At 35.6% G+C, this 27,017-nt stretch overlaps 2 protein-coding genes across 2 annotated transcripts; one reads left to right on the top strand and one right to left on the bottom strand.

The window, feature by feature from the left end:
• Positions 1-545: 545 nt before the first annotated feature.
• Positions 546-7,917, bottom strand: LOC115972438. The gene is made up of 6 exons (XM_031092726.1): positions 7,322-7,917; positions 5,644-5,837; positions 1,864-2,149; positions 1,678-1,763; positions 1,454-1,545; positions 546-1,360 (listed from the first exon to the last, which is right to left on the bottom strand). The coding sequence occupies exons 1-6, from the start codon at positions 7,607-7,609 to the stop codon at positions 1,107-1,109; spliced, it is 1,200 nt and encodes a 399-aa protein (XP_030948586.1). The 5' UTR covers positions 7,610-7,917; the 3' UTR covers positions 546-1,106.
• A 12,577-nt stretch (positions 7,918-20,494) lies between these two features.
• On the top strand, positions 20,495-26,054 carry LOC115971423 (nicotinamide adenine dinucleotide transporter 1, chloroplastic). Its single transcript, XM_031091341.1, has 9 exons — positions 20,495-21,075; positions 21,187-21,282; positions 21,633-21,739; positions 22,394-22,442; positions 22,605-22,714; positions 24,158-24,252; positions 24,349-24,437; positions 24,631-24,725; positions 25,381-26,054. The coding sequence occupies exons 1-9, from the start codon at positions 21,006-21,008 to the stop codon at positions 25,615-25,617; spliced, it is 948 nt and encodes a 315-aa protein (XP_030947201.1). The 5' UTR covers positions 20,495-21,005; the 3' UTR covers positions 25,618-26,054.
• Positions 26,055-27,017: the final 963 nt, after the last annotated feature.

The following is a 27,017-nucleotide window of genomic DNA, read 5'->3' as shown; positions in this document are numbered from 1 at the left end:
TGCTTATTTTCAACTCTTCAAAACATTTTTGCTTATCATGCCCTTCCTCGCCTCCAGGTACCTAAGCATCCACTTTACTCCGTATACAATGGATGCTAGGTGCAAAGCAAAAGGCCGGCCTTAAAATTGGGATGTGAGTATCAATTGTTTGGGAGACAACTAGTGTCAACTAGATTTGCTAATTGTTTGAGAGGCAACTAGATTAACTAGTGAAATCCTATGCTTTTCTTACTATAGAATTTGAATAGATCTCATCTTCTGCCTTTGGACCGGTTTTCAGTGAGCCAACCTGTTAGACCAAAAAGGAAAACCCACCCTCCCCATTTCACCCCCAGCCCTCCTCTCTCCCCCTTCCGACCCTTAATAAATGATAATTATTATTATTATTTTAAAAAATCTTTGCAAAGGTGCAGTACTGCTCATTTGCTCCCACCTTGGGGGACAATAGTAACTACTGCCTAGACACGAAGATATACAGCAACTATAGGTGCAGACTGCACAACTAATGAAACAACCAAAAAAATACCTTAGAAGGAAAGGGGCTCTTCTGAAAACTACTGGTATGGGTTTATATGTGATGACAAGAGTACAGATTTTCCGAGAGTTTACGATCAATATTGCCACACGTTTCTCCAAAATTCACTAGGCAAGGACAACAAGATGGGGTCAGTAAATGACCCAACATACCCAGATCATATAATTAAGAGCTGCCCCCAACACAACAAAAGAAGTGAGGCTATCTGATTCCAATGTTGGATTGCAGTTTTGCATGCCATACCCTTATACAACAGAACAGCCGTCTAGTGCCTACAAGCCCTTTGTGCACCTGCAGGCCTGAATAACATCCGGTTGCATCACCGAATTCCTTATGTGACCAAGTCTGACTGAAGCCACAAGTCTCTTTTTCTTTCTCATTCAACTTCTTATGGACCATTCTGCTTCTATTCAGAAACTAACATGGTAATAAGGCTGACAAGGCTGAAAACCAAGCTGTTATTTAGGAGGGTTTTTAAGCAAAGGCATTTAACTTTCACCATATCTCATTCCAACACTGACAACCTGGAACTTCTGTCCATATGGAAGAACATTATAATCCATACCCCCTATCATCTCCATTGTGAGTTGTGGGAAACAAAGAACTGGAAATCAGGAAGATTAACTTGCAAACGCCGGAGCCAATTGTCAGCAGCCTGCAATAGAGAGTTTGCTTGCTGACTTTCACAGGCTCCACCAGGAGTCAAAATTGAACCTCTCAACTTGTAGGAAGCAAGGCCAAAAACAGGCAGAGAAATCTTTGAGGATTCACCAACCCTGTGGACCTTCCTCCCACTTGAAGTATGAAACTGTGGTTTATTTTTGCCTGTACCAGTCAAAAAATAAATATTAAAATTAAAACATAAATTGTATGATGTTCACAGATAAACACACACAACAGAGAGAGAGAGATAGATACTTCTGGAGTGTGTCGATAAGGAATGGAAGGTTAGAAAAGAAGCATCCAGACTTTGTAGTGTTGGGCCTACAGGGATTCTATATATTGGATACCTGGAACCAGGTTACAATTCATTAAATTGGAAAAGCCCAATATAATTAGGGGGAAAAAACAATTCAATCACAATGCCAACATCCTGTACTTAAATATTGGGGGGGGTGGGAGAGAGAGGGAAATGAACATACCAAGCCACAGAAACCCAACTTGTAGGCAAAAGATCACAGCTCCTATACGACCTGAGATCAGGAAATTGAGTTGCAAGATTTGAAATCTGCAGGTAAGATCAGACATAGACAAGCATCCACGTCAGGACAAAAGAAAATGAATGGAGACAAAGCACAATACTCAAATCTCAAAGAAAATCAGCTTGCCTTATCATACAAAGGTTGGCGATGATGTGGTTGTTCTTGTTCAAAATATTCAAATACAATCTTCCCAGGAGAGCTGCAAACCTCAGTTTCATCACCGGATGGACTCAGGGGAGGTTTATCTCTCAATGTAAGTCTGCTCATTCTCTGATTGTTTAAGCTCATTAGATCGTGCTGACCCTGCAGTCCATCAACAATGCTTTTGGCTCGCCTTTCTGCCTCACAGTCACTGCTGCCAGCGCTGCTTGTCTCCCTTGAAGACTCAGCATCACTGTCCTCACCAGGCCTCCTGGTTAAACATCAGAGCAAAAATCTACAAGATATAAGGACCACCCATCTTGCAAATCTTGTTTACAACACCACCACCACCACTAAGCCTTAGTCCTAAAAAATGGGGTCAGCTATGGATCCTTAACAAACTAATTAGGGTCGGCCAAATGTATTAGGGGAAGTCCTAACTTATCTACTATGAGTGGGTTCATTCATATTAAAATGACTAAATTTTATGTTGGCTGTCAACCTACCATAATCCTCCTCCTTTTTCCAGACTTGGGACCAGCTGTGAACAAAATATATGACACTAAAAGTAAACATAGACACAAGTGGAGTAATCTTACAATTCTAATTTACGTACATTAATATTACTTAATTCTACACACACTGCAGGAATTGGCTCATCATGGATTGGACACAAGATTTGATCAAGTAACTTTTTAACTCAACAGAGAGAAGAAATAAATCACTCTGGACCCACCAAATTATCTACCCAAAATAAGGTAATTTGCATACAACATGTCTGCACAAGGCACAGCTGGAAAAGACTTTGATAACACACTCTTTCTCTAAAGTCATTTATAGAATGTGATCAGTCCTTTTCTCCTCTCTTTTCTCTCCAGTGAAAGTATCTCTTAGGCATTTATTTGTTAAAACATAATAATTGCAACTTGCAAACAGGCATGGTCCCTAAATGCTCTATCTTTTTGTATTTTGGGTTCAATTGGTCAACTAACTAAGGTTCTTTAGTAAAAAAAAATTAATATAAATTTCGTTTGTTTCAATTAAAAAAATATATATTTTTTCTAGAAAAAAATTTCCGGCATTTTCTAGTGTTTGGTATAACGAAAAATGAAAGTCAAGTGACCAATGGATTCAATCCAAACACAGAAAGTTTTCCACCATTCCCTTGTGCCCTCACCACCTCCATTCCTTTATGCTGCCAACACCACCACCACTACCACTGCCTCCATTGCCACGCTAACGTCACTACCATGACCACCACCTCAGCCAACACCACCACACCACTTATGATGTTGCCACCATCACCACCTCCACTGCGACCACACCATCACCACTACCACTACCACGCTTACATGAAATATTAATGATTTTTCATGCAAACCAAATAACATAAAATGTTTCTGTGTTTGCCTTTAGAGTCACAACCAAACATAGGAAAACAAATCATTTTCCCAAAAAATTGTTTTTCACCAAGAAAACTTTTTTGTCAAAACAAATGGAGCGTAAATATAAAAGAATCAAGCTTGATCATATGATAGCAAATAGAAATCACGCATAGTAAGATTATTTTATTAAGAACCACCATGTCAAGGAAACATGAAAAACTAATTGTTTGTTAGATGAAAAATATGCAATTCCTTTTAATTTGTAAGTTACACACATACAACTAGTGGGGGTGTAAACACATGAAAATTTAGCAAATCCTTTGAAAATATTCATGCTAATTAGCATTCCGTAGTAAACAAAAGCATGCTGACTCATTACATTGGATAGAGACCAATATATAGATCTGCAATGCCTATATCCAGAAACTATAAAGGTCATAAAACCAAGTCACTAGTTTAGTCCTCCAGTTATTAATCGAATATTGGCTCAATCTAACAACACCTTCAGAATAAGCAAGTGCTAAAACTACAAACAACTAGGATTTAGCTAGTACATGATTGTGATCACAAAAGTCAAAGAACTTATCTCCTAGTTTCATGACAGAATACTTAAATGTAAAGAATGTCGACTCTTTGGCTATGGCGTGATATCAGTCTATTGCACAGGGTCTCAAGTTAACTTTCAGGTATAGGTTTAAGCAAAACTAGCTCGTTCTTAAAGAGGAGGTTATCAATTACTTCCATAAACTTCCAGAAAAACTAATCATACCTTCTGTAATGTTTTAATTTTCTCCTTGGAGTTTAAACACTACTGTTAGGGTCCTAATCAGAAGACATGTTTAACCCTTTTAAAGAATGAATGAGGTATTCAATGGTTTCCATGTAGCTATTACTGAATAAATAATTTAAGTCACTGAAACCTTGCTCTCTCAGTTTATTTTGGTACCAAGAGGAAGAAGAATGTTACTTTGAATCGACAGACTTCAACAAGAAGTGCTTCCAAAAGGAAAATGGACTTCAACAAGCAGCAACATAACCAGGCCAAACAGCAATAGAACAATAATCAAAATACCAATTATGTAACCCAATGAAATAAATTAAAATCAAGGTACAATATAACACACAAGAACAAGATAAAAACTGCTTCTTTAGCAATTAGTTATTTATTGGATCATTTGCTTCTTCACTGTGAGTTTTCCTACCAGCTTTGGTCCTTGGTTTTCTATCTCTTTGGTCTCAGTTGGTCTATGCCCCGAAGGGTAGTAGACATGCTGGCAGGGGCAGTTTGTAGACTTTTTTTCAATCAGTAAATGTGAAACTTTATTCAGAATTGGAAAAAGTAGTACAAGCACTAAACAGGAAGAGTACAGAGGATATGACTGAGTATAGAAGGACTGCAGTAAATCCATCTCCCAGTCTTGATAAGAATTTGAAAGTTCCACATTCCAAAAAACAATCCCTATGGGTAGCTGCATTAAATCTGCCACAGCAGCATGTTTATCTTTGTCCAAACAGAAAATTTCCCGAAAAGCATCCTTGAAACTCATATCTCCACAACAGCAATCATACCAAAAGTGAATACCAGGCAGCCCCTAAGCATTATGTGGACTATTTGGCAGGAACGCAATCCACGATTTTTCAAGGGGGTTGAGCGATCTTTGCTGGATATAAAATATTTAAGTTTTTCTTTTTGCGCACTTTGTATGATTAGATGGCAATTTGGAATATCCATTCTTGGGCCACTTTGGTTGATTTTTTAGACACTCATTTCTTTTGATGTTGTTTCCGTAGGTGTCTGAATACATTTCTTATGTACAGAGGATGCCTTGATTTTTTTTGAATTTCTAATAAATGATTTTATTACTTATCTATATTTTTTTTAATAGTCTGTTTGGATTGAGGGGGAAGGAGGGGGAGTGGAGGGGAGTAGAGTAGAATTTGCCAAAAATTAGGCATTAAAGAACAGAGACACGAAGCTAACTGCCACTCCAGGCTGATCCCGCAACTAGGGTGCAGAATGATAAGGTGGTTGGGGCCAAGGACCAATGAAAGATGATAGGTAATAAAGGTAAAAATTTGAGATAGAGAAAAACTTACTCTAGGATCGATGCTCACTAGAAATAAATAGCAATTGAAAATTCGAAATAAACAACTAGCAATGGAAAAGAAGCAACTTTTTGTGTAAATGAATGATAAGCAATATACATCAGGAAGTTATCCAAAGGCTAATTAACATAGCAAAGACTAAGAATAATGGTTGCCAATGAGCTCTAGCTCAAATGGTACTTTCTCCTTTCATAATAATGGGATGGAGGTGAGGTCATGGATTCAAGTGCATGTGTAACTTTCCAATTGAAAAGGAGTAAGAATAAAGGCTCACCTCAGCCTATGTGGATCTGTGTACAATTGTATTCCCGACAAAGATGGAACATAATATTGTTTAACAGAGTCACCGCCATTCAATAACAATGGTACTCCCACTCCATACACACTCCATTCTCTAAAAGATTCCCATAGATCACCAAGACTAAAGTGTATGTCAGCTTCACGATTTCTCCGCCCCCTCATTCTTGCCTGTGGACTCAAAAGCCACCAGTTAAAACTTAAAAAGCACACAATGATGCTAGTAGCAATGAAAGCACAGGAAATTTTGTTGTTCAAACTTCAAAATAAAATTTTGCATTTCAGATTCTCCTGAATTTATGGCCTAAGGAAAAAAAACCCCAACTAAAATAGACAAATTATAGGCCTAGGTTTTGGAAGCATTATTCAGAAACACAAAGAACAGAAGACATTGACTGCAATCAGTTTCCTCTTCCTTCCATTTGTTTCCTTAGCATCCTACCATAGCATCTAATTAAACAAATGAAACCAAAAACACAAACTTGATCTCCAGAATTCTTCATTAAATTGCTTAATATAGACAACAAATGAAAGAAATGCATGTCATAGATAGTATGATGCTGGATAGAATAAAATGGCAGAGAAGAATATAAATGACCGAACTTGATTAGTCCAGTAAAGATCCATACCTAACCCCAAAGTTTAGGGACTAATACAATATATTGAAATTCAATCAGTTTAACTTTTCATTATTTCAAGACCCCCCCCCCCCCCCCCCCCCCCCCCAAAAAAACGCCCTCCAAAAAAAAACCCCTTCTCAAAGTAATTATTACAACACCAAATTAAAGTAAATAAACAACAGAATTCCACTCGACTCAGTCATATTTGACCCTTTTAAATCCCAATTGAGGTTGATGAGCAATTTGAACCTGAAGATTTGAAAGCCATGAGAACTTCAAAAAATTGAATCATATCAACTTCAAACAACCCATGCATGCAGCAACTTTTTGATCAGGTTGAAAAGTTCTTGCTGAACCAAAAGGCTTACCATCTCGGCAGATGCACGTATCACATAGCTGACCCCAGAGTTTATGGACTAATAATGCAATAAATAGAAATTGAATTCATTTAACTTTTCATCATTTCAATTTTCAACCCTCCTCCCCCCAATAAAAAACAACAAACTAAAGTAAATAAATGATAGAATCCCACTCAACTCATTAGGCATTTTGGGAGATTAAAAGAGTGTTTTTAAAACTCAAAATTTTGATCTGCAACTACGACTCCTCGTAGCTTTTTTTACAAATACTCATTTTAAACTCAAAACATAGTTTTCCAATCGCTTATACAAACTCACCCGACACATTTCACTCTTTTAGACCCCGAATGAGGTTAATTCTTCATCAATTAATAACCAAAACAAAATGAAATATTAGATTCAAAACATCAGCATCCATCACTTGACTCATTATTTTTTACCACAACAAACCAATCATGTAATGTGACAAAAATGTAGTAACTAGACAAGTTCAAATTCTGAATATTTCACTATCTTAGTCCACACCCAATCGAGCACTACAACTAACAATTTTCCCTAGTCCAACTAAAAGCTTTTTTTTTTTTTTACTAAACAGTGAAACACACAAACACAATACAAGCGTAGACATTTTTCTCAACTATTCTTGGGAACCAAACAGAAGTTTTTAGAGTAGTACCTCGGAGAAGGACTGAGCTGGAACAAAGGGAGTGACCGATTCTACAAGGCGATCCAAGTTGGTGGAATCAGCGTTTGAAGAAGAGGCAGAGCAGACCGAGTTTGGCCTAGACAATGTCGACTCGTCCGAGTCGACTCGGGTCTCGGGCTTCACCTCCTTCTGGCTGTGGAGCTGCCTTTTCTGCTGCTGCTGCAAAAGCAGCTGCTGGTGTCTACGAACCGCCGGCGGGTTGTAGAACCGGTCCGAGCCGTGGGTCCGAGTCAGAGCGAAGCCGCCAGAGTTGGACATTACTGTAAATTAATCGAACTTTGAGGTCAAAAAATAAAATAAAAGTGATCAGAATAGAGCGAACGAATAAAAGAGAGGTAGTAATAGTAATAGAAGTGGTACTAGTACGAGTAGTAGGTGGTTTGGTTTGGGAATTCAAAAGTGCTGAATTGAGTGGGACAGGTACGGTATTTTGAGGTTTTTGAGGGGTTTTTGGGGATAGTTATTTGGATTGGTCAGAGAGAAAATGCCATTAGAACCAGTTATGATTTTGTGTCTATTTTTTTTTTTTTTTAATGGATTTGGGAATTGAGAGGTAAAGCAAAAGAGTAAAAAGAGGGATTTGATCGAATTCAAAAGAAAGGGAAAGGATAAAAAATGAAAAGGTGTGGAACAAAGTGTTGTTACTAGGAAATTTGCTGTAGCCATTACCATTAGGCTTTGAAGTTTGAACATTTTTTTTTTTCATATTAACCTAAAATGTCCAAATTGGCCCTCATTAGCTTGGTCTTCAATTCTTGGGACAAGACTTTCTTCTTCTTTAACCTATGTTTGGTCGGGTGAAAGAAAGATGATGGAACATGGGAGAATGAAAAAGGAAAAGAAAATGTGATTTTTTGGTTGGGGTGAAAAGGGAGAGAAAATAGAATTGAATAAAGTTTCTCTTTAAACTAATTTGGAGAGAAATCCTTCAAACTCTTCATATATCTTTATATATATATATTGAGCGTGAATTTTGAAAATCCAATCGTTCAATTGCATGTTCTTATTATATATTTTATGCTTACATAATTTCAAGAAGATTAAAAATCAATTATTGTGACATCAAACAAATGTTAAAATTTCAAATTTTTGTGATCTAAAATTGTATATAAAAAATAAGTTTATTGATCGAATAGTAAATAACATCCGATTTGAACAAAATTTAATATGCATATTAAGAACATAAAGAATGTGAAATTCAACGGTTCTATTTTCAAAATGAAATGGATGAGAAGTTTAAAAAGTTTTTCTCCAAACTTTATTCAATAAAATTGGGTGGATGGAGTTTTTCACTTGGGCCTACAATTTTGTTCTCTCTAAATTTGGAAAAAACAATGAGAGAAAATGTAATGAGAATAAAATGAGTATATAGTTACCTCTATTTATCTTTCTTTTTACTTTTAATAATAAATGTATAATAGTAAGTACATTTTGTCCTATTACTTTTACCTTTTTACTTTTAATAATAAAGGTATAATGGTAATTATTTGTTGTCATTTTCTCTTTCTTTCCTCCCAACATTTGCTATTCTCAACCAAAGGAGTTTACATTTTTTGTTTTAAACCAAGCTTATTGCACCTTTTTCACTATATTCCCAATAGTTTTTCATTGTTTGATTGATTTTCTTGCAAATTTGGTATCCTTTTCATACCAAACCAGAAAAACCCCAATTCAGTACAATTATGATAACTATGCTCTACACCTCTAACTTCCTCCACACCCCCCCAAACAAAAAAAGGTACTTTCAAAACTTCTCTAGTACTGCTGCAAACGACTGACACAAGACCCAAACATATATTTAAACTTTAGCCGATTTTTTCTTTGTGCCCATTAAATTATTGACTTTGTTTCATGGAGCATGAAAGGGAAAAAGAATGGTAGTTGAAATTTTCATGAAAGATGGTATCTGACTGTCTTCAAATGAAAAAAAAAACATGGAGATGTGGAAAATAAGCAAATGTTGCTGTTAGAAAATTATAATTTGCTGTTGTTTTAACTTTTAATAATAGGGGAAACCAAACTCTATAACTATTATGGGAGTCAGTGGGTCGAATTTTCTAGTTTACTTTCTTTCCTTTTTTGAGATATAGTTTCAATAAAACGAAAAAAATGGTAAAAGGGGACTATCATAATGACTTCTTTATCTACGCATTACCTAGTAGTATTTTACTCGTTGTTCGAACTTGTAAGTAGGGGTGTGCATGGGTCGGGTTGAGGGGATTTTTTGACCCAACCCACCATGGTGGGTCAAAAATAATTCAACCCAACCCAACCCGTCACATAAGTCCAACCCAACCTAACCCAACCCACATGGGTCGGGTTGGGTCGGGTTGAATCCATGGGTTTGACAAATTTATTATTATTATTATTATTATTATTAAATTTAGTAGAAAAAAAATATATTAATATTTAAAAAAAACCTAAAGATTAGTATTAATATAACTCCTTAAAGGCAAACAACACTAATGACTAAACAACAATAGTAATTTATTAGGATTTATGTGAACTAATTGGCTTTTATATAAGATAGAAAGAACTGGCTATTTAAAAAAATTTATTAATTATATAATATTATATATATATATATTAAATTAGTATTAGTAGGAGGAACTGAGGAAATACTGCTCTACAGCTGTTTTTTTTTTAATTATTAAATATAATATATATATATATAAGTGCCCTGCAATTGATTTTAAAAAATTATTAAATATAAAATATATTTTAAGTATATATTAAATATGGGTGGGTCGGGTTGGGTTTGGCGGGTTCGTAATTTTATGACCCAAACCCAACCCGACCCGCCATAAAAAAATTTTTTGTAACCCAACCCAACCCACCAAACCTTAAAAACCGACCCAACCCGATGGGTCGGGTTGGGTTGGGTCGGGTTTGGCGGGTCTGTGGATTTTCTGCACACTCCTACCTGTAAGACTATTCAATATTTTTCATCCAAGTTTCCAATTTGACATGAATTATCAGTTTCTTAGCTAGCCTTGTGAAATGTGCCCAAAAGTGTGTCAATGGACATAAAATATTTAAACCCCTTTTTCGAAAAGACTTTATAGATATTAAGTTGTAATATGTGTGATTGCTAATTTAATTAGTAGATTCATTTTATAGTCGAATGAGCCCAAATTATATAAAATTGGAATTAAATCTTTGGGACCCACTCTATGATGATTTCTCTTTATCATTATATTACATTTTCAACTGATTTTAGTGTAAATAAAATTTGAACTCTAAACCCTTATTCACAATATGACTCCTTATATTATGAAATATCACTTTAAAATGGGCTAATTATTGACCTTTTGTATTATACAACTAATATACAATATGACACCTAAACTATTTTAAGAACATTCTTAAAAAAAAAAAAACTATTTTAAAAATTTTTTAAATAATAATAATAATAATAATAATAATAACTCATTGTTACATAAATCGGTGGCTATGGATGCATATGTTACATGTTTCGCATAAAAGCTTGACTTAAATTTAACATACCAATGCATAACAAGACATAAACCCCTTCTGTTTGAGTATTAACATTGATAGTGCTAAAAAGTTAAATTACTATTTTTAGTACCTCAAACTTAAAAATTGGGGCTGCAATTTTTAGCACTTGAGCTACAGTGCACAGCTATCTTTGGCTGTGCATTGTAACTCAAAGCTATACCAAATTATTATTATTTTATTTCTCTTTTCAATTAAATAGTATTTACTCTTATCTTCTTCCTATAGCACTGTAGCCTGAACACATATTCATTCATTTTTCCTCTTCAGCTCTTCTCCCTTTCTTACTTTCTTTCTTTCTTTTTTTTTCCTCGGGGGTGTCAATTCGAGTTAACGTGTCGGGTTTGTGTCGTGTCAAGGTAGGGGTATTCAACTAAATGGCTCAACCTTAATCCGACCCATTTAATAATCTTGTCATAATCTTTCAACCCTAACTTGACTTGTTAATAAGGCAGGTTGACCTAACCCACCCCATTTGACATGCTTGATAAACGAGTCGTGTTGAGTTGACATGAATGTAACACAACCCATTTCAACCTGCATAATATTAAATATAATATCTATCTATAAATAAATTTTTTTACATCTCAAAAGCAGTGCATACACTTCAATTCTTGAACCTACTTTCAAAATAATATAGTTCAATTAAAATATAACATTCATCTAGAAATAAGTTCTTTACACTCCAAAAGAAGTGCATACACTTCAACCTAAACTCATAATAAAATAGTTTAACAAAAATAAAATAATATAGCTCAACAAAAATATAATATCATTGGAACTGCCAAATGCTAATTATCAATATTGAAAGAATTTGAGCAAACAGTAGACTAAAGTTTATAGAACAAAAATATTATGTAAAAAAAATTACTGCAGAATTTTGAAACACAAAGAAAACGGTTTTCTTTAATTCTAAAACTCACTAAACACATGAGAGAGAGAGAGAGAGAGAGAGAGAGAGAGCAATAACCAGTTTGAGACTTTGAGTTTTAGAATTGGGCATAACCAGTTTGAAACTTTGAGTTTTAGAATTGGGCATGAGACTATAAGATAATAGAGTGAGTACGGATGAAAAAAAAAAATTAGACATTTATAAGATGGTTTAGAGATTTAGGGTTTGAAGTGCTTAGAGATCTAGGGTTTGTAAAGTTTCAATTTCCCATTATATCCTTTATAAGTTTTTGTAATTACTCACTTTTCTTTTTAAATTTAAAATATATGTTGGATATAAAAGGTATTTGACAAATCTAAAATAAAATGAATATTTATTTGTTATACGAGTTAAACAAGTTGTGTTAAGTGGGTCATTTCAAGTTGACACAAATAAATTGGCGTGTCAAATGTGTCTATTGTGGGTTACGCGGATTGACCTACTTATGACACATTTCTTATCATGTTATTTTTAGGTCAACCCGTTTATGACCCAAACCCATTAAGGCCCAACCTTAACCCATAAAAACCCATATCGGGTTCGTGTCCTGTTCACGGGTTGGGTCGAACATTGACAATCCTCTCCATAGAGAGATCAACAGTGTTGACAATTTCGGTGAGGATCTCGGTGCCGAAACGATGAGACTAAGCTCAGCAACAGTTGGGTTCGGTGCCGAAACGATTCATGGGTGGTTTCTATGAGGATCTTAAAGCCAAAACGGTTGGCACTCCTCTTCCCTCATCTCCACTCCACCACTAGGTTCGTGGGTAGGTTGCTGGGGTTGTAGTGTGTGGTTGATGTGTATGTCTCTTTGGATAGCATATTGGGTTTTGAGGTTTTTGATTTTGTGTATTATGTGCTCTTGGCTTGGGTATCTTGAGGGTGAGATTTCTGGTGTTTTTTTTTCTTTTTTTTCCCCTTGTTGGTTGCTAGTTTTTTGGTTGAACTACTATGATGGTGGTTATGGTTTAGTTATGCCGTGATGTTGTTTGTGCTCTAGTTGTGTCATGATGGTGGTTGTGGGTTGAAGAGAGGGAGAACAAAAAGAAAAAGAAAAAAAAAGTGAGAGACAGAGAATTAGGTTGTCGTGGGTTTTATTTGTGTGGTTGTGGGTTGATTTTCTTGGGTAGTTGTGGCCTGATTTTGGTGGTTGTGGTGGAGAGAGTTGGCTGTGGGTAGTGGTAGTGGTGGTGTTGGGCTGTGTGAAGTGGTGGTTGATCGGTGGTGGTGGTGGTGGTTGTGATTGCTGTTTATTAGAGTGAATATATTATTTTATTAAAGTAGATTTATTATTTTATTGTGTTGAAAACTAAAATAAAACCACTGATGTTAGGTGTTTTGTAAAGTGGGAAGGTAAAATAGATAAAGTAGGTTTTGGTGGAGCCAAATAGCTAAAATTATGGCTCCACCAATGTAGATGCTCTTATAGCTCATGGGGTAGGCTTGTAACTCAAGGGTTCGTTTGATTTGGTGGAAAACAACAAGGATAGAAAATTATGGAGTAGGAGGATTATGAGAGTTTTCTTTCGTTTGGTTCAATGGATGAGAAAGGATAGGCTTAGGTGTTTTCCACCTAGGTCCAACAAAACTTACCCTCTCAAATTTGAAGGAAAATGGAAATGAAAAATTGTCTTATAGATTTAAAAATACATTATTATCCATATTAGTTATTACCCAATTATTTAAAACTACAATAAGGCATATTAGTAAGTTAATTTATATTCTTCCACTTTTCCATTCCTTCAACAAAACACACATGGTGGAAGGTAACACAAAATATCTATCCTCCCAACATTTTTCACCCCTTCACTCTACCATCCTTTCAACAAAATAGAATGACTAGTAATGGCATGTGGGTTTGAGTGATAGCCGAGAGGTACTGGAAATGACATACTAAGTATACCTAGCCAAAAAGAAATGGCATTCTAAGTAATGAATGTAAGTGATTATATTGACAAACTTTCATTTGAAATATTGAACCATAAAATACTCCAATTAAATTGAAGTAATATTTTGTGGCATAAGTTGGTGTGTAGCAAGCAGTTGCACCAATGCTTGTACAACCTTTACCCTGCTATCAACTCTCTTAAGCGAGAAAAAAAATCTAGTATTTCAAATGAATGCATCATCACACTCACAACACTGAGGTGTGAGAGAAAAACAACTAAAAACTTTAATGCATAATATTATGCAAGTGTTAACTTAAGTATTGGAGGAACCTTGGTCAACACCACTATAGTGTTCCTTCGACTGAAAAGTGTTTGGCTATTTCAAGTCTTTCAAAACTCATTTGAATACTGTAAAAAAATAACAAATAAATAAAAATAAAAACTCTCTTGATGAGTGGTCCACTTAAATTTTTGGTTTCATCACACATCATATTTGAAATATGGTTTATCATTATCAATTGTCATTTTTTTTTCGCATAAATGCACTCTTGGTCCCTACATTTCTATTTTACCGCTTTTAATCCCTAAAATGAAAAATGCGTTCCATTTTGGTCCTTACCGTCACCCACTTAATGGAAATATCCTAAATGGCAAACGGAGTGCTCTGTTGGCAGAGTAAATGCCGACGTGTCCATTAGAATAATATTGAAAAATGCCATATCAAAATCCAACTTAAAAAAAATTAATTTATCAATTTAAAAAAAAAAAAAAAAACATAATTAAAAATTAAAAAATGGTGGAATTTAGATCTCTGTGTGTGCGCTTTTGTTTGTACTTGTTTCTTTTTCTTTTTCTTCCCCAGATCTCTTTCTATTAGTTTATCCACCTCCCATTCTTTCTTTTTCTTCTTTCTTTCTTTTCCTTCTTTCTTCTTCTTCCTTCTTCTTTCTCTTCCCAAATCATTATTTCTCCGCCTCTTTGTATTTTTCTTCTTCTTTCTTTTTTGCTATTCTCTCTTTCTCTCTTGGTAGAACCCCATGGTTTTTTTCTTTCGTTCTTCCAAATTGTCGGTGTGACATGAGTCCTCGGCTAGTGATAAATCTATGTGGGATCGGCAGTGTTTGCAAGTGGTGGGTCAGTTTTTGGCTGTGTGTAGTGTGTTGTGTCGGTTTCTAGGTTGATCTGAAACCCATTTGGGATTGAATGTGAATCCTCTCCCTCCTCACTTTCTCATCTCACTCTCTCTCTATTTGGGTTGAGTTTGTTGTATTTGTTTTGGATTTTTGATAAATTTGAAAAGGGATATTATGGGCTTGTGAAAGGAAATTTTTTGGGTTTGTGATAGAGAATTTGTTGGGTTTGTGTATAAGGGGATTTTTTGGGTTTGTGAAAAATGTTTAGATCTTAGGATTGACATAAAAAATTTGGTTGGTTGTCAGATCTGGAATTTTTTTTTTTTTTTTTTTTTGTGAAATTGAAAAATTTGTTTGATTGCCAAGAAAATAGACAATAAAATATTATTTTCGTTTAACTATCAATGAGTTTTGATGTGTTTGGTTATAAATAAAGTACAAGAAAGACAAGGAAAAAAGAAAAGAAAATAAGGATTAATTTACCAAGAATATGAAAAACATGAACATGATCAGTTATGTTATGGGAAGAACACAAAGAAGATGAACATGTTCTTCCAAAAAATAATGAAAGGAGTAAAAAAATTTTAATTTAATTTATTTTTTTACTATTAAAAAATTTTGAAATTCAGAAGTTTATTTTAATTGTTTTATTTGACGTGGCTTTTTTTAAATTGAATTGCTGACGTGGCATTTTTAAAAGTAAAATAATTTTTTTAATATTATTTTAATGAACACGTCATCATTTACTGTGCCAACAGTGCACTTCGTTTACCACATATGATATTTCCGTTAAGTGAGTGATGATAAGGACCAAAATGGAACATGTTTTTCATTTTAAGGACTAAAAATAGTAAAATATAAATGTAGAGACTAAAATAGAAATGACCTCAAAATGTAATGACCAAAAGTGCATTTGTGCTCAGACCCAAAATGCCTAATGGACTTTAAGGTTAGGCTCCCAGTTTACTTGTTTGAGGTGGGTAAAGAGTTTTTTACAATGGTAAAACCTCTTGAGGCCAACTTAACAGTCCAAAAATGAAGGAATCTAAGGTCTGGTCCGAATTTTCCTTCCCATTGTTTGCTTCCCAAGGAGGCTCAAGCTTAGAACTAAGCTTCTCCATTTTAGTTGTTTCTCACTCTTTTTCTCTCCGATAGCTCTCTCCTCCCAATTTTTTCAACCCCCTTTCTCACACATTTGGCCAATATTTATAGACTTCCTTTAGTGGGGTTGTCATGATGATGAAGTTGTTTTTTATGTTGGTGGGCCCATCTGGGATATATTCTTGACCAAATGGGACCTATTTCTCATAACAGATGTGAATCTCTTGAAACTTGCACTCGTTGCCAAATAGTGCTTGATAGACGATTTCCCTCAAGGCACTACCGTTACTGTCCCATGTAGGCTCTAACCTGGTACTGGACCCTGACCAGGCATTGGTCCCTTGAATTGATATGGGTCATGACCTTATATTGGGCCCTATACTCTTAAGCATGCGGGGGCCGGTGGTTTGGGCTTATACTTGATGCTTGTACACCTTTGGATTGACTATTACGCATTGAAAATCTACGGTGAAATTGAGCTTGCTAAATGCCTATAGAGATTTTTATGTTCAAAATAAAAGAGAGAGTAGAAGAAACAGTGAAAGAAAATAGAGTGCGTCTGTTTAAATTTAAAAAAAAAAGGATAAGTGATGAGGAGGAAAATAGAGTATTTAAAAAAGGATAAGAGACGAGGAGAAAATAGAGTATTTAAAAGATGATAAGAGACAAGGAGGAAAATAGAATGCATCTAATTTGTAAACTAATGAAAATGTGAGTTTTGTGGGAGGTTTTAAATTGTGAGGTTTTATTTTATAAATTTGTCCCCCTTAATTGAAAATGTGTAAGTGAGCATGAGTAGAGAGTGCATATTTTGGGATATCCAAAACTTAAAGTCCACAATTTAGATGGCTTGAAAGCCAATTTAGAACACCCTTAAATGGTAGTATAGAATAGATATAGATATAGATATTGATAAATCAAAGCATTATACGTAAAATTTAAAAAGTGACATTAATCCAATAAAGATTATTTTATTTTTATAAGAACTTCAATAATTAAACATTACCCACTTAACAAATGGTGGAAATCAATATATTAATGGCTAAAATGCAAAACTGACCCTCTAATTTTCACATTTTGTCATTTCAGTTCTCTAAGTTTTAATTTTGTCATTTTCGTCCTCTAAGTTTCAAATTTTGTCAATTCAGTTTTCTGTTAAGACTCTGTTAACTGCTACCGTCTACTAGCCAAAACGACACAGTTTTGGACCTTTTTTTTTTAATTTCTTAATTTTTTTTTAAAAAGCTGAAAACGTTAATTACCAAAAAAAAAAAAAAAAAAAAAGAAACTTAGGGGAGCAATATTGTCCCCTGCCAATTGAAAAGAATCTTAAATTGCCCAAACATTATACTTTGAGAAGTGAGAATGCAAAACAAACACACAAAATTAAAAAAAAAAAAATTTAATCAAAACCCATTTCAAATTTGCCTAGAAGAACCATAAAAATGTTATCTTTAATAATACCTTGATTGTGATCTCTGGCTTCATGGGCTTACTAGCACCCAACAAAATCAAAGAAAAGATAGTGTATAGAATGAGAAACCCAAGCACAAAAGCAAGAACAAGCAACGATGAAGAAGACCCTTTACACGGTCTTCATCTTCAAGAAGTCCTTCTTCAATCACATCACACTAGTCCTTCCATGTCTTTTGACATCTTCTCCCTCTCCTTATCTCTCACTCTCACTCTTTGTCGTTTTCTCCCTTAGTCCCTTAATTTTTTTCTCAGAGAAATCGGTTTCATGATTTGAGGCTAGGTATCGTATCAGTGGATGGGGGTGGGTTTTTTTTTTTTTTTTTTTTAATTAATATTTTTAGTTTTTTAATTAAGAAATTAAAAAAAAAAAAAGAGTCCAAAATGGTGTGTTTTGGTTAGTAGATGGCAGCAGTTAACGGAGTCCTAACGGAGGACTGAATTGATAAAATTTGAAACTTAAAGGACTAAAACGACAAAACTAAAAATTAGAGAATTGAAATGACAAAATGTGAAAGTTAGAGGGTCAGTTTTGCATTTTATCCTATATTAATTGTTAGTATATATGAGTATCAGCATTGGAAGTGCTTTTGTGCCTAGTAGAAATATAACAAATAATACTACAGTGGCTTTTGAAATGATCCATCGTATGAGAAACAGGAGAAAAGGAAAAAAGGGCCATATGGCGGTGAAGCTTGACATCAGCAAAGCCTATGATAGGATGGAGTGGGAGTTCCTCCAAAAGATTATGCTAAAAATTGGCCTACTAGAGCAATGGGTCAACCTAACCATGGAAATGGTGCGGATCGCTTCTTATTCAACTCTAATCAATGGAGAAGCTAAGGGATTGATCACACCATCCCGAGGTATTAAGCAAGGAGACCTTCTATCTCCATACTTGTTCCTTCTATGTGCTGAGGGGCTCTCCTCTCTCATTCAAAAAGCCATGGAGAACTGACAACTAAGGGGAGTACTGTCTTGTAATGGAGGGGTCAAGCTATCACATCTTCTATTTGCAGACGATAGTTTACTCTTATGTGAAGCAACAACGGTTGAATGTCGAAAATTGATTGACATATTGGAGTTGTATGAGAGAGCATCGGGTCAAGCCATCAATAAACAAAAAACCACACCCTTCTTCAGCCCAAACACAAGCCAATAGGTGAAGTTAGACATCAAAAACCGGCTGGAAGCACAGATCATGACCAATTGGGAGAGGTATCTCAGATTACCAATGGTGGGGAGCAAATCCAAGGTGGGCACTTTTAGAGAGTTACATGAGCGGGTAACAAAAAGAGTAACGGGATGGAAAGAAAAAAAAATCTCAAAGGCTAGAAGAGAGGTATTAATTAAGATGGTGGCACAAGCAATCCCAACTTACTCCATGAGCATGTTCAAAATTCCGGTTAGAATTTGTGATGACATAAACTCGACACTAGCAAAATACTGGTGGGGCCAAACACGAGATGAAAGGAAAATCCATTAGATCAAATGGAGTAAATTGTGCAACCTGAAGGATAGGGGGGAATGGGTTTTAGAGATATTTATGCCTTTAACCTTGCCATGTTAGCAAAACAAGCATGGCGGCTGATCCAAGGAACACCCTCTTTGTTTTTCAGAGTATATAAAGCACGCTATTTTCCTAATTGCTCTTTCATGGAGGCCGAGTTAGGTAATAACCCCTTATTTGTGTGGAGAAGCTTGTTTGAAACTAGAAACTTGATTCAGGCAGCCACGATGTGGGAGCTGGGGGATGGGAGGAGTATCAAAATTGATGATCATAGGTGGCTCCCACACCCCCTACAATTCATACCTGATGTGGACAAAAATTTGAAGGTGTGTGACCTATTCAACCTGGACACAAGGCAGTGGCATGGGCAATTGCTATCCTATACGTTCCTACTTACCATAGTGGCTGCTATTACACACATAAATCTGGGTACAACAACTAGCTGAGACAAACTAATATGGAAGGAAAATAGGAAAGGCATCTTCTCGGTTAAATCGGCCTATCGGGTAGCGCTTCGCATGAGGCAGGCTGAATAGGTGGAGCACTCCTCGACTAGATAGGATAAAAAGTTGTGGAATCGTATATGGCAACTATAGGTACCCCCCAAGGTTAGAATGTTTGTATGGCGGGCGTGCTTCGATATACTCCCAACTTGCATGAAACTTTGCCAAAGGAAAATCCCTATCGATCCAGCATGTGCAATTTGTCATCACCATGATGAGACGGTGGCCCACGCTCTTTGGGGATGCCCCATGGCAAGGAATGTTTGGGCAATGGTGCCAAGAAAGTTGCAGAAATGCAGCTCAACAGTTGAAGAGTTCTATAGTTTGGCGAGAGAACTGATGGAGGTATTGACAACAGAAGAAATGGAAGTGTGGGCTATAGTCTCTTGGGCTATCTGGAATGCAAGAAACAGGTACCTATTTGACAAAAAACAAGCTCAACCCAACGGCATTCTACAAGGGGCTATGACATTACTACATGAACACCAAAGGCTTAGCTAACGACTCATACACTAGTGGTCTTTTCTTGTTTTATCTTTCTCCAATGAGTTGTTAGATTGGGTAATGGCCTCCACATGCAAACCCATGCTCGGCCAATATTTAAACTTGTTGTATTACATGGGCCTCGGAATAGTCTTGTATTTCAATACTCTTTTATTAATAATATTTCTATCGTTACTATCAAAAAAATAAAAAAGGTATTGATAGTGCTACACAAAAAATTAATTTATTTATTTTACCACCTCATTTTATAAAACAGCTAACATCAATGATTTTATTTTAACATTTAACACGATAAAATAATATAAATAATATAATAAAATAATATATCTACTAAAATAAACAATAACCATCACTATCAACATAATAAAATAGTATATCTTTTAATAAAATATTAATTTTTAATAAATTTAGCATATTAGCAAAACGTGCCACCAAACCAATAATAATATATTAATTCGTAAATTAAAAAAAAAGTAGGTTTACTTAACCGGGAGAGATACCCATCAGTACCATATTTTTGAAGGGTTTTCCGTAAATAGGCGAATATCACAGTGTCAACGTTATAAAAAGGGGTCCCATTTGTGGCGAATCGTCTGGCTGAGAAATCAAGGTGGGCTTGCTTGTGGACTTGGGAGTTTGGAGGATAGAGAAAAGGGAACGGAAATGGTGAAATTCTTTATAGCCACACCACGCTAAGCCCAACCCTCACCTTCCCTTCCCTCACTCCCTCTCCCCACAAATCCCACCAAACTTTGCTATTAGGCGAAATCGCAATCGAAATCTAAATCTAAAGACTAAATCACATGGCCCATTCAATTCCATAATAAAAAAAAAAAAAGTTATAAGAAGAGGAGGAGGAGGAGCGAGCCCTAGTCCTAACTCGGGGGGGGGACCGGTTCGACTCGGCCGAAACGACTCACTATCTTGCTGTCTCCGTTTTGCCATGCGACTTTGGGTTGCTGCTGCGACCGCCCTCTTCACAGAGGACTCCATATCTGTCTCCTCCTCCGCTCAAGCTCAAGCTCCAGCTCAAAGTCAAAGACAAAGTCAAAGTCAAATCTCATCCCTCGATTCTCGCCCAAGAAGATTCCGCCATGTCTGCGGATTCTCGCCTCCCTAGTCCCAGAGGCCTCCTCTGCAATGCTGGCGCCGGCGCCGCTGCCGGTACGTTGTTTTGTTTGCTTCCCGAGAAAATCGACAGAGTAGAAAATTTATACAGAGTTTGACTTTGTAAACCGTGTTCAAAGCTTTGATTCATTTCATTTTGTGGTACAGGGGTTATTGCAGCTACATTTGTGTGTCCTTTAGATGTTATAAAGACTAGGCTTCAGGTTCATGGGCGGCCACAGCTCGGGAATGGAACTGTTAAAGGTTTTTCTTCTTTTACTTTTGCCCTTTTCAGGATTCACTTTGTTGTCTATATCCATTTTTTTAGTGAGTTTAATAGTCACAAAGTGGCTTTTTTTTTTTTTTTTTTTTTGGGTATATGAATATCAGAATACGATTTGAGTATCAATGGGGGGTTTTTGTTAGTGAGTTTAATAGTTACAAGGTGCTTTTTTTGTTTGGGTATATGAATATGAGAATATGATTTGAGTATCAAATGGGGTTTTTGTTTATCGAGTTTAATAGTTAGAAGGTGCTTTTTTTTTTTGTTTGGGTATATGAATATCAGAATATGGTTGAGTATCAATGGTGTTTTATTGTTTTGGTTGGATCAGGTAGTCTTATAGTAGGTAGTTTGGAACATATATTTAAAAAGGAGGGGTTGCGAGGCATGTATCGCGGGCTCTCCCCGACTGTGATTGCATTACTTCCCAACTGGGCGGTGAGTCTTCTTCCTTATAGTTCTAGCTTCTTGCCTCTGCTTGTTATCAGTTTCTTGTCTAGAGAATTCCCTCTAAAAATGAAAATTTCTAATTAGTTTTGTCAAGAATCTTTCTTTGTGTAATTGGGACTAAGGCTTTGTCGGGGTGCTAAATTGAGCAATTTGAGGAAATGATATATCTATAAATTGTGAAGTTGTGTGAGCCAATTCATTTTTTTACACGATGCATTGAAAAAGGGAACCATAGTAGTCTATAGTCTACACACATGTTCTTCACTTATTACAAGATGGGAAAATTGGTGTACCATCTATACAGGAGGTTCATTTACTGACCAGTTCAAAATTCTCATAACTTGGTTAAAGTTGTGTTTTTTCCCATTTTACCTGCCTCATTATAGTAGTCATTTCATTACAACTAATCAATGGATTTAAATTGAGCAAAGGTTAGCAAATGATTTAATTGCTGTATAAGAAAGCAGTTATCCATACATTTGTAGCTTGTTTTAGGTTTTGATTTGATGATATCTTTTATGGGTCCTAGATTATTCTATATGATGTTCATATTTGCTGCCTGCCTTCTCTAGAGAGTGGGGAATTTTTTTAGTTCATTTATGTTATATGTATTTTGCGTGACCTGTGTTGTACCTTTTGCAGGTTTATTTTACAATATATGAGCAGCTAAAAAGCATTCTTTGTTCTGATGGTTAGTTCATTATATTCCCTGATCAAATTAAGGATATTCATGCTCAAATTTTTTCCTAGGAACATTTGTACTTCCTTTTCATTTTTATAACTTGAACTTATTACTATGCTGGATCTTCATATTAAATGTGTGGTGATGTTTTTGGCTGTGCTTCATTTGTAGATGAGAATCATCATCTTTCAATTGGTGCTAATGTGTTAGCTGCTTCTGGTGCTGGAGCTGCAACAACCATTGCTACAAATCCTCTTTGGGTTGTAAAGACAAGACTTCAAGTGTGTATCTCATTACCACATGCCTCTTTTTGAAATTTAGCTTGATTAGTGTTATCACATTTGATGAAAAAATACCTAGTTAGCAAGCTATGCAGCAGTATAAGACTATAAGTTATATTGAAGGTTCATATAATTGCCTATAATTTTGCAAATCTTGTTGTTTACTGTGTGGAAGAGAAGCTTTCCTCTGTACCTCTCTAATTGTTTGTGCTGTGAGCAGTTGCAATTTTAGCATCATCTTTCAACATGCTATTCCACAGTTTTTTGTAGTGACTAGAATAGAAGGGATAATGACATGATTTTGTGATGTATTTTATCCTTTGTTTGTTTGATAAATAATCGCATTAACATATTCTTTAGCATGTTGTATGAGTTGGTTAGGAGTATTTCAAAAATCCACATGAATACAATTTGTGCAAGATAACCAACCCCTATGATCCATGATAGAAAATGAATAGGAAAAGTTAATGAAGGTGAGAAACCTAGGTTTAGATGGTTTTTGGCTGTATGGAAGGACTTAGACTGTATCACAGAGTAGTAGTTAATCGATGTTGAAGACACTGTAGTTATGAGCAGAGGAACATCATAGTTATACAACAACAACAACAACAGCAACAACAACAACAACTAAGCCTTAGACCCAAATTTTTGGGATATACTATTGATCCTCAACTGATTAGTCAGAATTCAGTACCATAAAGCGTGGCTGGTATTATCAAATTTTCCTTTTAACTCAACAGGTATTCTATAATCATCACACAATAATCCTGATGCATTTCTCTACTTCATCCACCCTCCTCTTATGCTATAATTCACATCATTTTCAATCTTTCCATCTTTATGAATTATTAATCCAAGATATTGAAACATCTAGCTGTTTAGTATCTCTTGACCATTAGGTCTTACTGCCCCTTCATCTCTGTCTCAACTTTTGCTAAACTTAAGTTACATTTCATGTACTTTATTTTAGTCCTATTTAATCGACACTTTAGATTCTAAAGCATGTAGCCAAATTTCTAAATTGGCATTAACTCTGCCTCTAGTTTTATCTGCTAAAACAATATCATCTACAAAACCACGGGGCCTCCTCTTGAATCAATTTAGTGAGCTCATTCATCATTAGTGCAAAGAGATATGGACTTGATGCTAATCCTTATGCAAACCTATGGTGATAGGAAACCCACTTGTGATGCCTGTCATGAATGGTTTTGTGTTGAAGTTATAATTTTGTACCAAGTGGAACAGATTGTTGTTTGTGTACTTTCACATCCCAATCCTCCATTTCTTTGTCATCATAATCAACATACTTCTGTCATTTCATACTTGTGGTCCTACATGAGTAAAACGATGTTCAAATTTTTATTTCTCTGGTTCTTTGGTAGAAGTTTTTCTGTTCAGAAAGTGTTGAAGCTTCAAGCATTCACTTTCTCTTATTTTCTTCAGACTCAAGGAATGAGACCAGGTGTAGTTCCATATAGGAGTACATTGTCTGCTTTGAGGAGAATAGCTCATGAGGAGGGCATTCGTGGGTTGTACAGGTTTGTAGCTCCAATTATTATTAACATACCATATTAGTTGTTGCATTTTTATTGTGAAAAGGATTTTAATGGTGCTTGTGGTGCTATTGTTAACAGTGGTCTTGTGCCTGCTTTGGCTGGTATCAGTCATGTTGCAATACAATTCCCAACATATGAGAAAATAAAAATGTACTTAGCCAATCGAGGTAATTGTCTGCCTGTTTTTATTTCTACTTGATTTTTTGGTTTGATATGTTTTAGTTCCCCTTGAATTTATAAGCATATTTCTTTCTTAATCTCATGTACATTTCAGGGAAAAAAGTATTTTTTTTTTCTTTTTAATTTGATGTACCAACCAAAAAAAAAAAAAAAATTTATAATTTGATATAACTGTATCAGATAATACTACAATGGATAAACTACCTGCACGTGATGTTGCTGTTGCCTCATCGGTCTCGAAAATATTTGCATCCACATTGACATATCCACATGAGGTATGATGTGTGATTTCAATTTTATGTGTCAAAATTTCAATTGCTTGAATAATATACTAGTTACCAAACAAGTTACATAAAAGTTTGGCTTTTACAAGTGATAGGGGTCAGGTCATATGTTTTTATCTAGAAGTTATTTGCCAGATCATGCACCATTTCCCTAGGTATTTCTGGAACAGGATAACGGTGCTGTTTCCAATGTCGACGAAATGATGTCTCACCCCACAATATCTTATCATAATCCTTATCATCGTGATTTTCTTATTTTGCAGTAAATCTATCCTAACTTTTGGAATTAAGTAAAAATTTTATACTGTAATTCCAATTTATCATATTGTCCTCTGAGGCTGAGAAGGCTATTTCCTTATACCAATTCTATCCTCAAACAATTTAGCCTCCTGGGACACAAACAAGGATTGGTTTTATTTATCATGCTTTTAGACTGGCTAGAAACTTATTTAATAATAAAGTCCTATATCATGTCATGCTCAAATAGCCCAATCAAAGTGATTTGGATAGGATACAATAGTCCTTTACCATTTTGTTTTCAATTTAAGGTTTACAACAGTTCCTTTGCTTGATGTAGTGGCACATGTACTGACCAAATAATCATTGCAGCATAGCGACATCATTTATTCTGTCACAAATTTTGCAGGTGGTACGCTCTAGGCTTCAAGAACAAGGCCACCACTCTGAGAAGCGGTATTCTGGTGTAACTGATTGTGTCAAGAAAGTATTCCAGCAAGAAGGCCTCGCTGGGTTTTACCGTGGATGTGCTACCAACCTTCTGAGGACTACCCCAGCTGCTGTAATCACATTCACCAGCTTTGAGATGATTCACCGGTTTCTTGTTAATGTTTTCCCTCCTGATCCACACCCTCACACATTGTAAGGATGGATCATATTGAATTGAGGATGTAGAGAAGAAACTTGCATTCCTACGGGCACTACCCAACAGCCAACATTTAGTCACATTGTTGATGCCAAATTGTTTGTGTATTTTAATTGATTTTGGTTGTTTTGAGCAACATTTAAGGATGTTGCAGTCCTTTTTCCCTTATCGAACTTCTACGACATCATGTCTTCTGAGGGGAAAGAACAGGGTTGTGTTATACTGACAGTGATAATGATGATAAATTGTTACAATTTAGTTCAGGACAATACATTTTTTCTCTGGGGACTGCTAAATTATCAGAATTTATTTTCCATAAATCTATGCTTTGTACCCATGTCAAGATGATTCTGAGTTGCATGTCATTATTTGGTGGAATTGTAATTTCTTGTTAATAAACATGAATAAATTCAATTAGATGCTGGTGTATGCAAGCAGGCCAGGCTTGTTCTTGTTACTGGAATAATCAGGTCCAATTGTAATTTGTAATTGTTCACATGTGTTTGAAGTTCAAATGTGTGATTCTGCTTATTTTTGCTGGACTAGATACTTCCCATAAGTATGCCTGAAGGTGCCTAACTCTCACAACCCTCTAGAATCTCAGTGGTAACTTGCAGCTCGTGGCTCCACAAAAGAACAAATATAAAGGACCTGAGGATTTAACTGTAGAAGAGTTGCCTACAAGAGTTTTAGTTACATAGCTAGGTGACCACTGACCATGACCAAGATAAGCAGAATGTTCCAGCATTTTACTGTCATCATTATTTCTTATTTAACAAGTGATGCAGAGGAAATATTAAGAACAAATTTTGTTCCTTGAATTTGATTTGGTTTTTATTTTTTGAGATAGGTAGCTAGTGGGGGGAAGAATGTGAGGTTTGAAGTACAAACATATATATGGTATCACTATGAATGTCAAAAAAAGATATTAAACTCTTAGGCCCTGTTTGATTTGTGTTGGGTATTGTGGGGGTCAGATAGCCAAAAAGGTACTATTAAAACTGTATATATTGGGCCTATGGCCCAGTCCTAGGATATTTACTTGTCCGAGGATGGTCAAATAATGTTATTATGAGAATGGTAGAAGAGGAAGAGATAAGGATTGTACGTGATAGTCCAAAAGATGTCTGAGGAGAAAAGTCACATCGGAAATGTGGATTTGAGATCAATAAGAATGTCTTATCGTCCTGAACATCCTTCCAAGTTGCATCACGGTTAAAAGTCAGACATTGGATAGGAGAGGAGTAGAGGAAGGCAACAAATATCTTCAAAAGCTGTTACCTCCGCATTAAATGCATCCCAGCTAACTCTTTGATCGCATTAATGTGGAGATGATACCTGAACAGTGGTGAAGTAGCCTTACAGTTGCTAGTTGAAGATTTTAGAAGGTGTGGCATGGG

The sequence above is a fragment of the Quercus lobata genome, chromosome 12 (assembly GCF_001633185.2).
Source record: "Quercus lobata isolate SW786 chromosome 12, ValleyOak3.0 Primary Assembly, whole genome shotgun sequence".
NCBI lineage: Eukaryota > Viridiplantae > Streptophyta > Magnoliopsida > Fagales > Fagaceae > Quercus > Quercus lobata.
The sequence above is the reverse complement of the archived record's forward strand: the minus strand, read 5'-3'. Positions and strand labels throughout refer to the sequence as shown.

Excerpts from the sequence above, each read along its gene's own strand:
- LOC115972438 (XM_031092726.1), bottom strand. The coding sequence starts at position 7,609 with ATGTCCAACTCTGGCGGCTTCGCTCTGACTCGGACCCACGGCTCGGAC. Across the intron at positions 5,838-7,321 it reads CAGCTCAGTCCTTCTCCGAG|GCAAGAATGAGGGGGCGGAG; the intron begins GTACTACTCTAA and ends TTGAGTCCACAG. Across the intron at positions 1,546-1,677 it reads AGTTGGGTTTCTGTGGCTTG|GTATCCAATATATAGAATCC; the intron begins GTATGTTCATTT and ends ACCTGGTTCCAG.
- LOC115971423 (XM_031091341.1), top strand. The coding sequence starts at position 21,006 with ATGTCTGCGGATTCTCGCCTCCCTAGTCCCAGAGGCCTCCTCTGCAAT. Across the intron at positions 21,740-22,393 it reads CATTACTTCCCAACTGGGCG|GTTTATTTTACAATATATGA; the intron begins GTGAGTCTTCTT and ends TACCTTTTGCAG. Across the intron at positions 22,443-22,604 it reads AAGCATTCTTTGTTCTGATG|ATGAGAATCATCATCTTTCA; the intron begins GTTAGTTCATTA and ends CTTCATTTGTAG.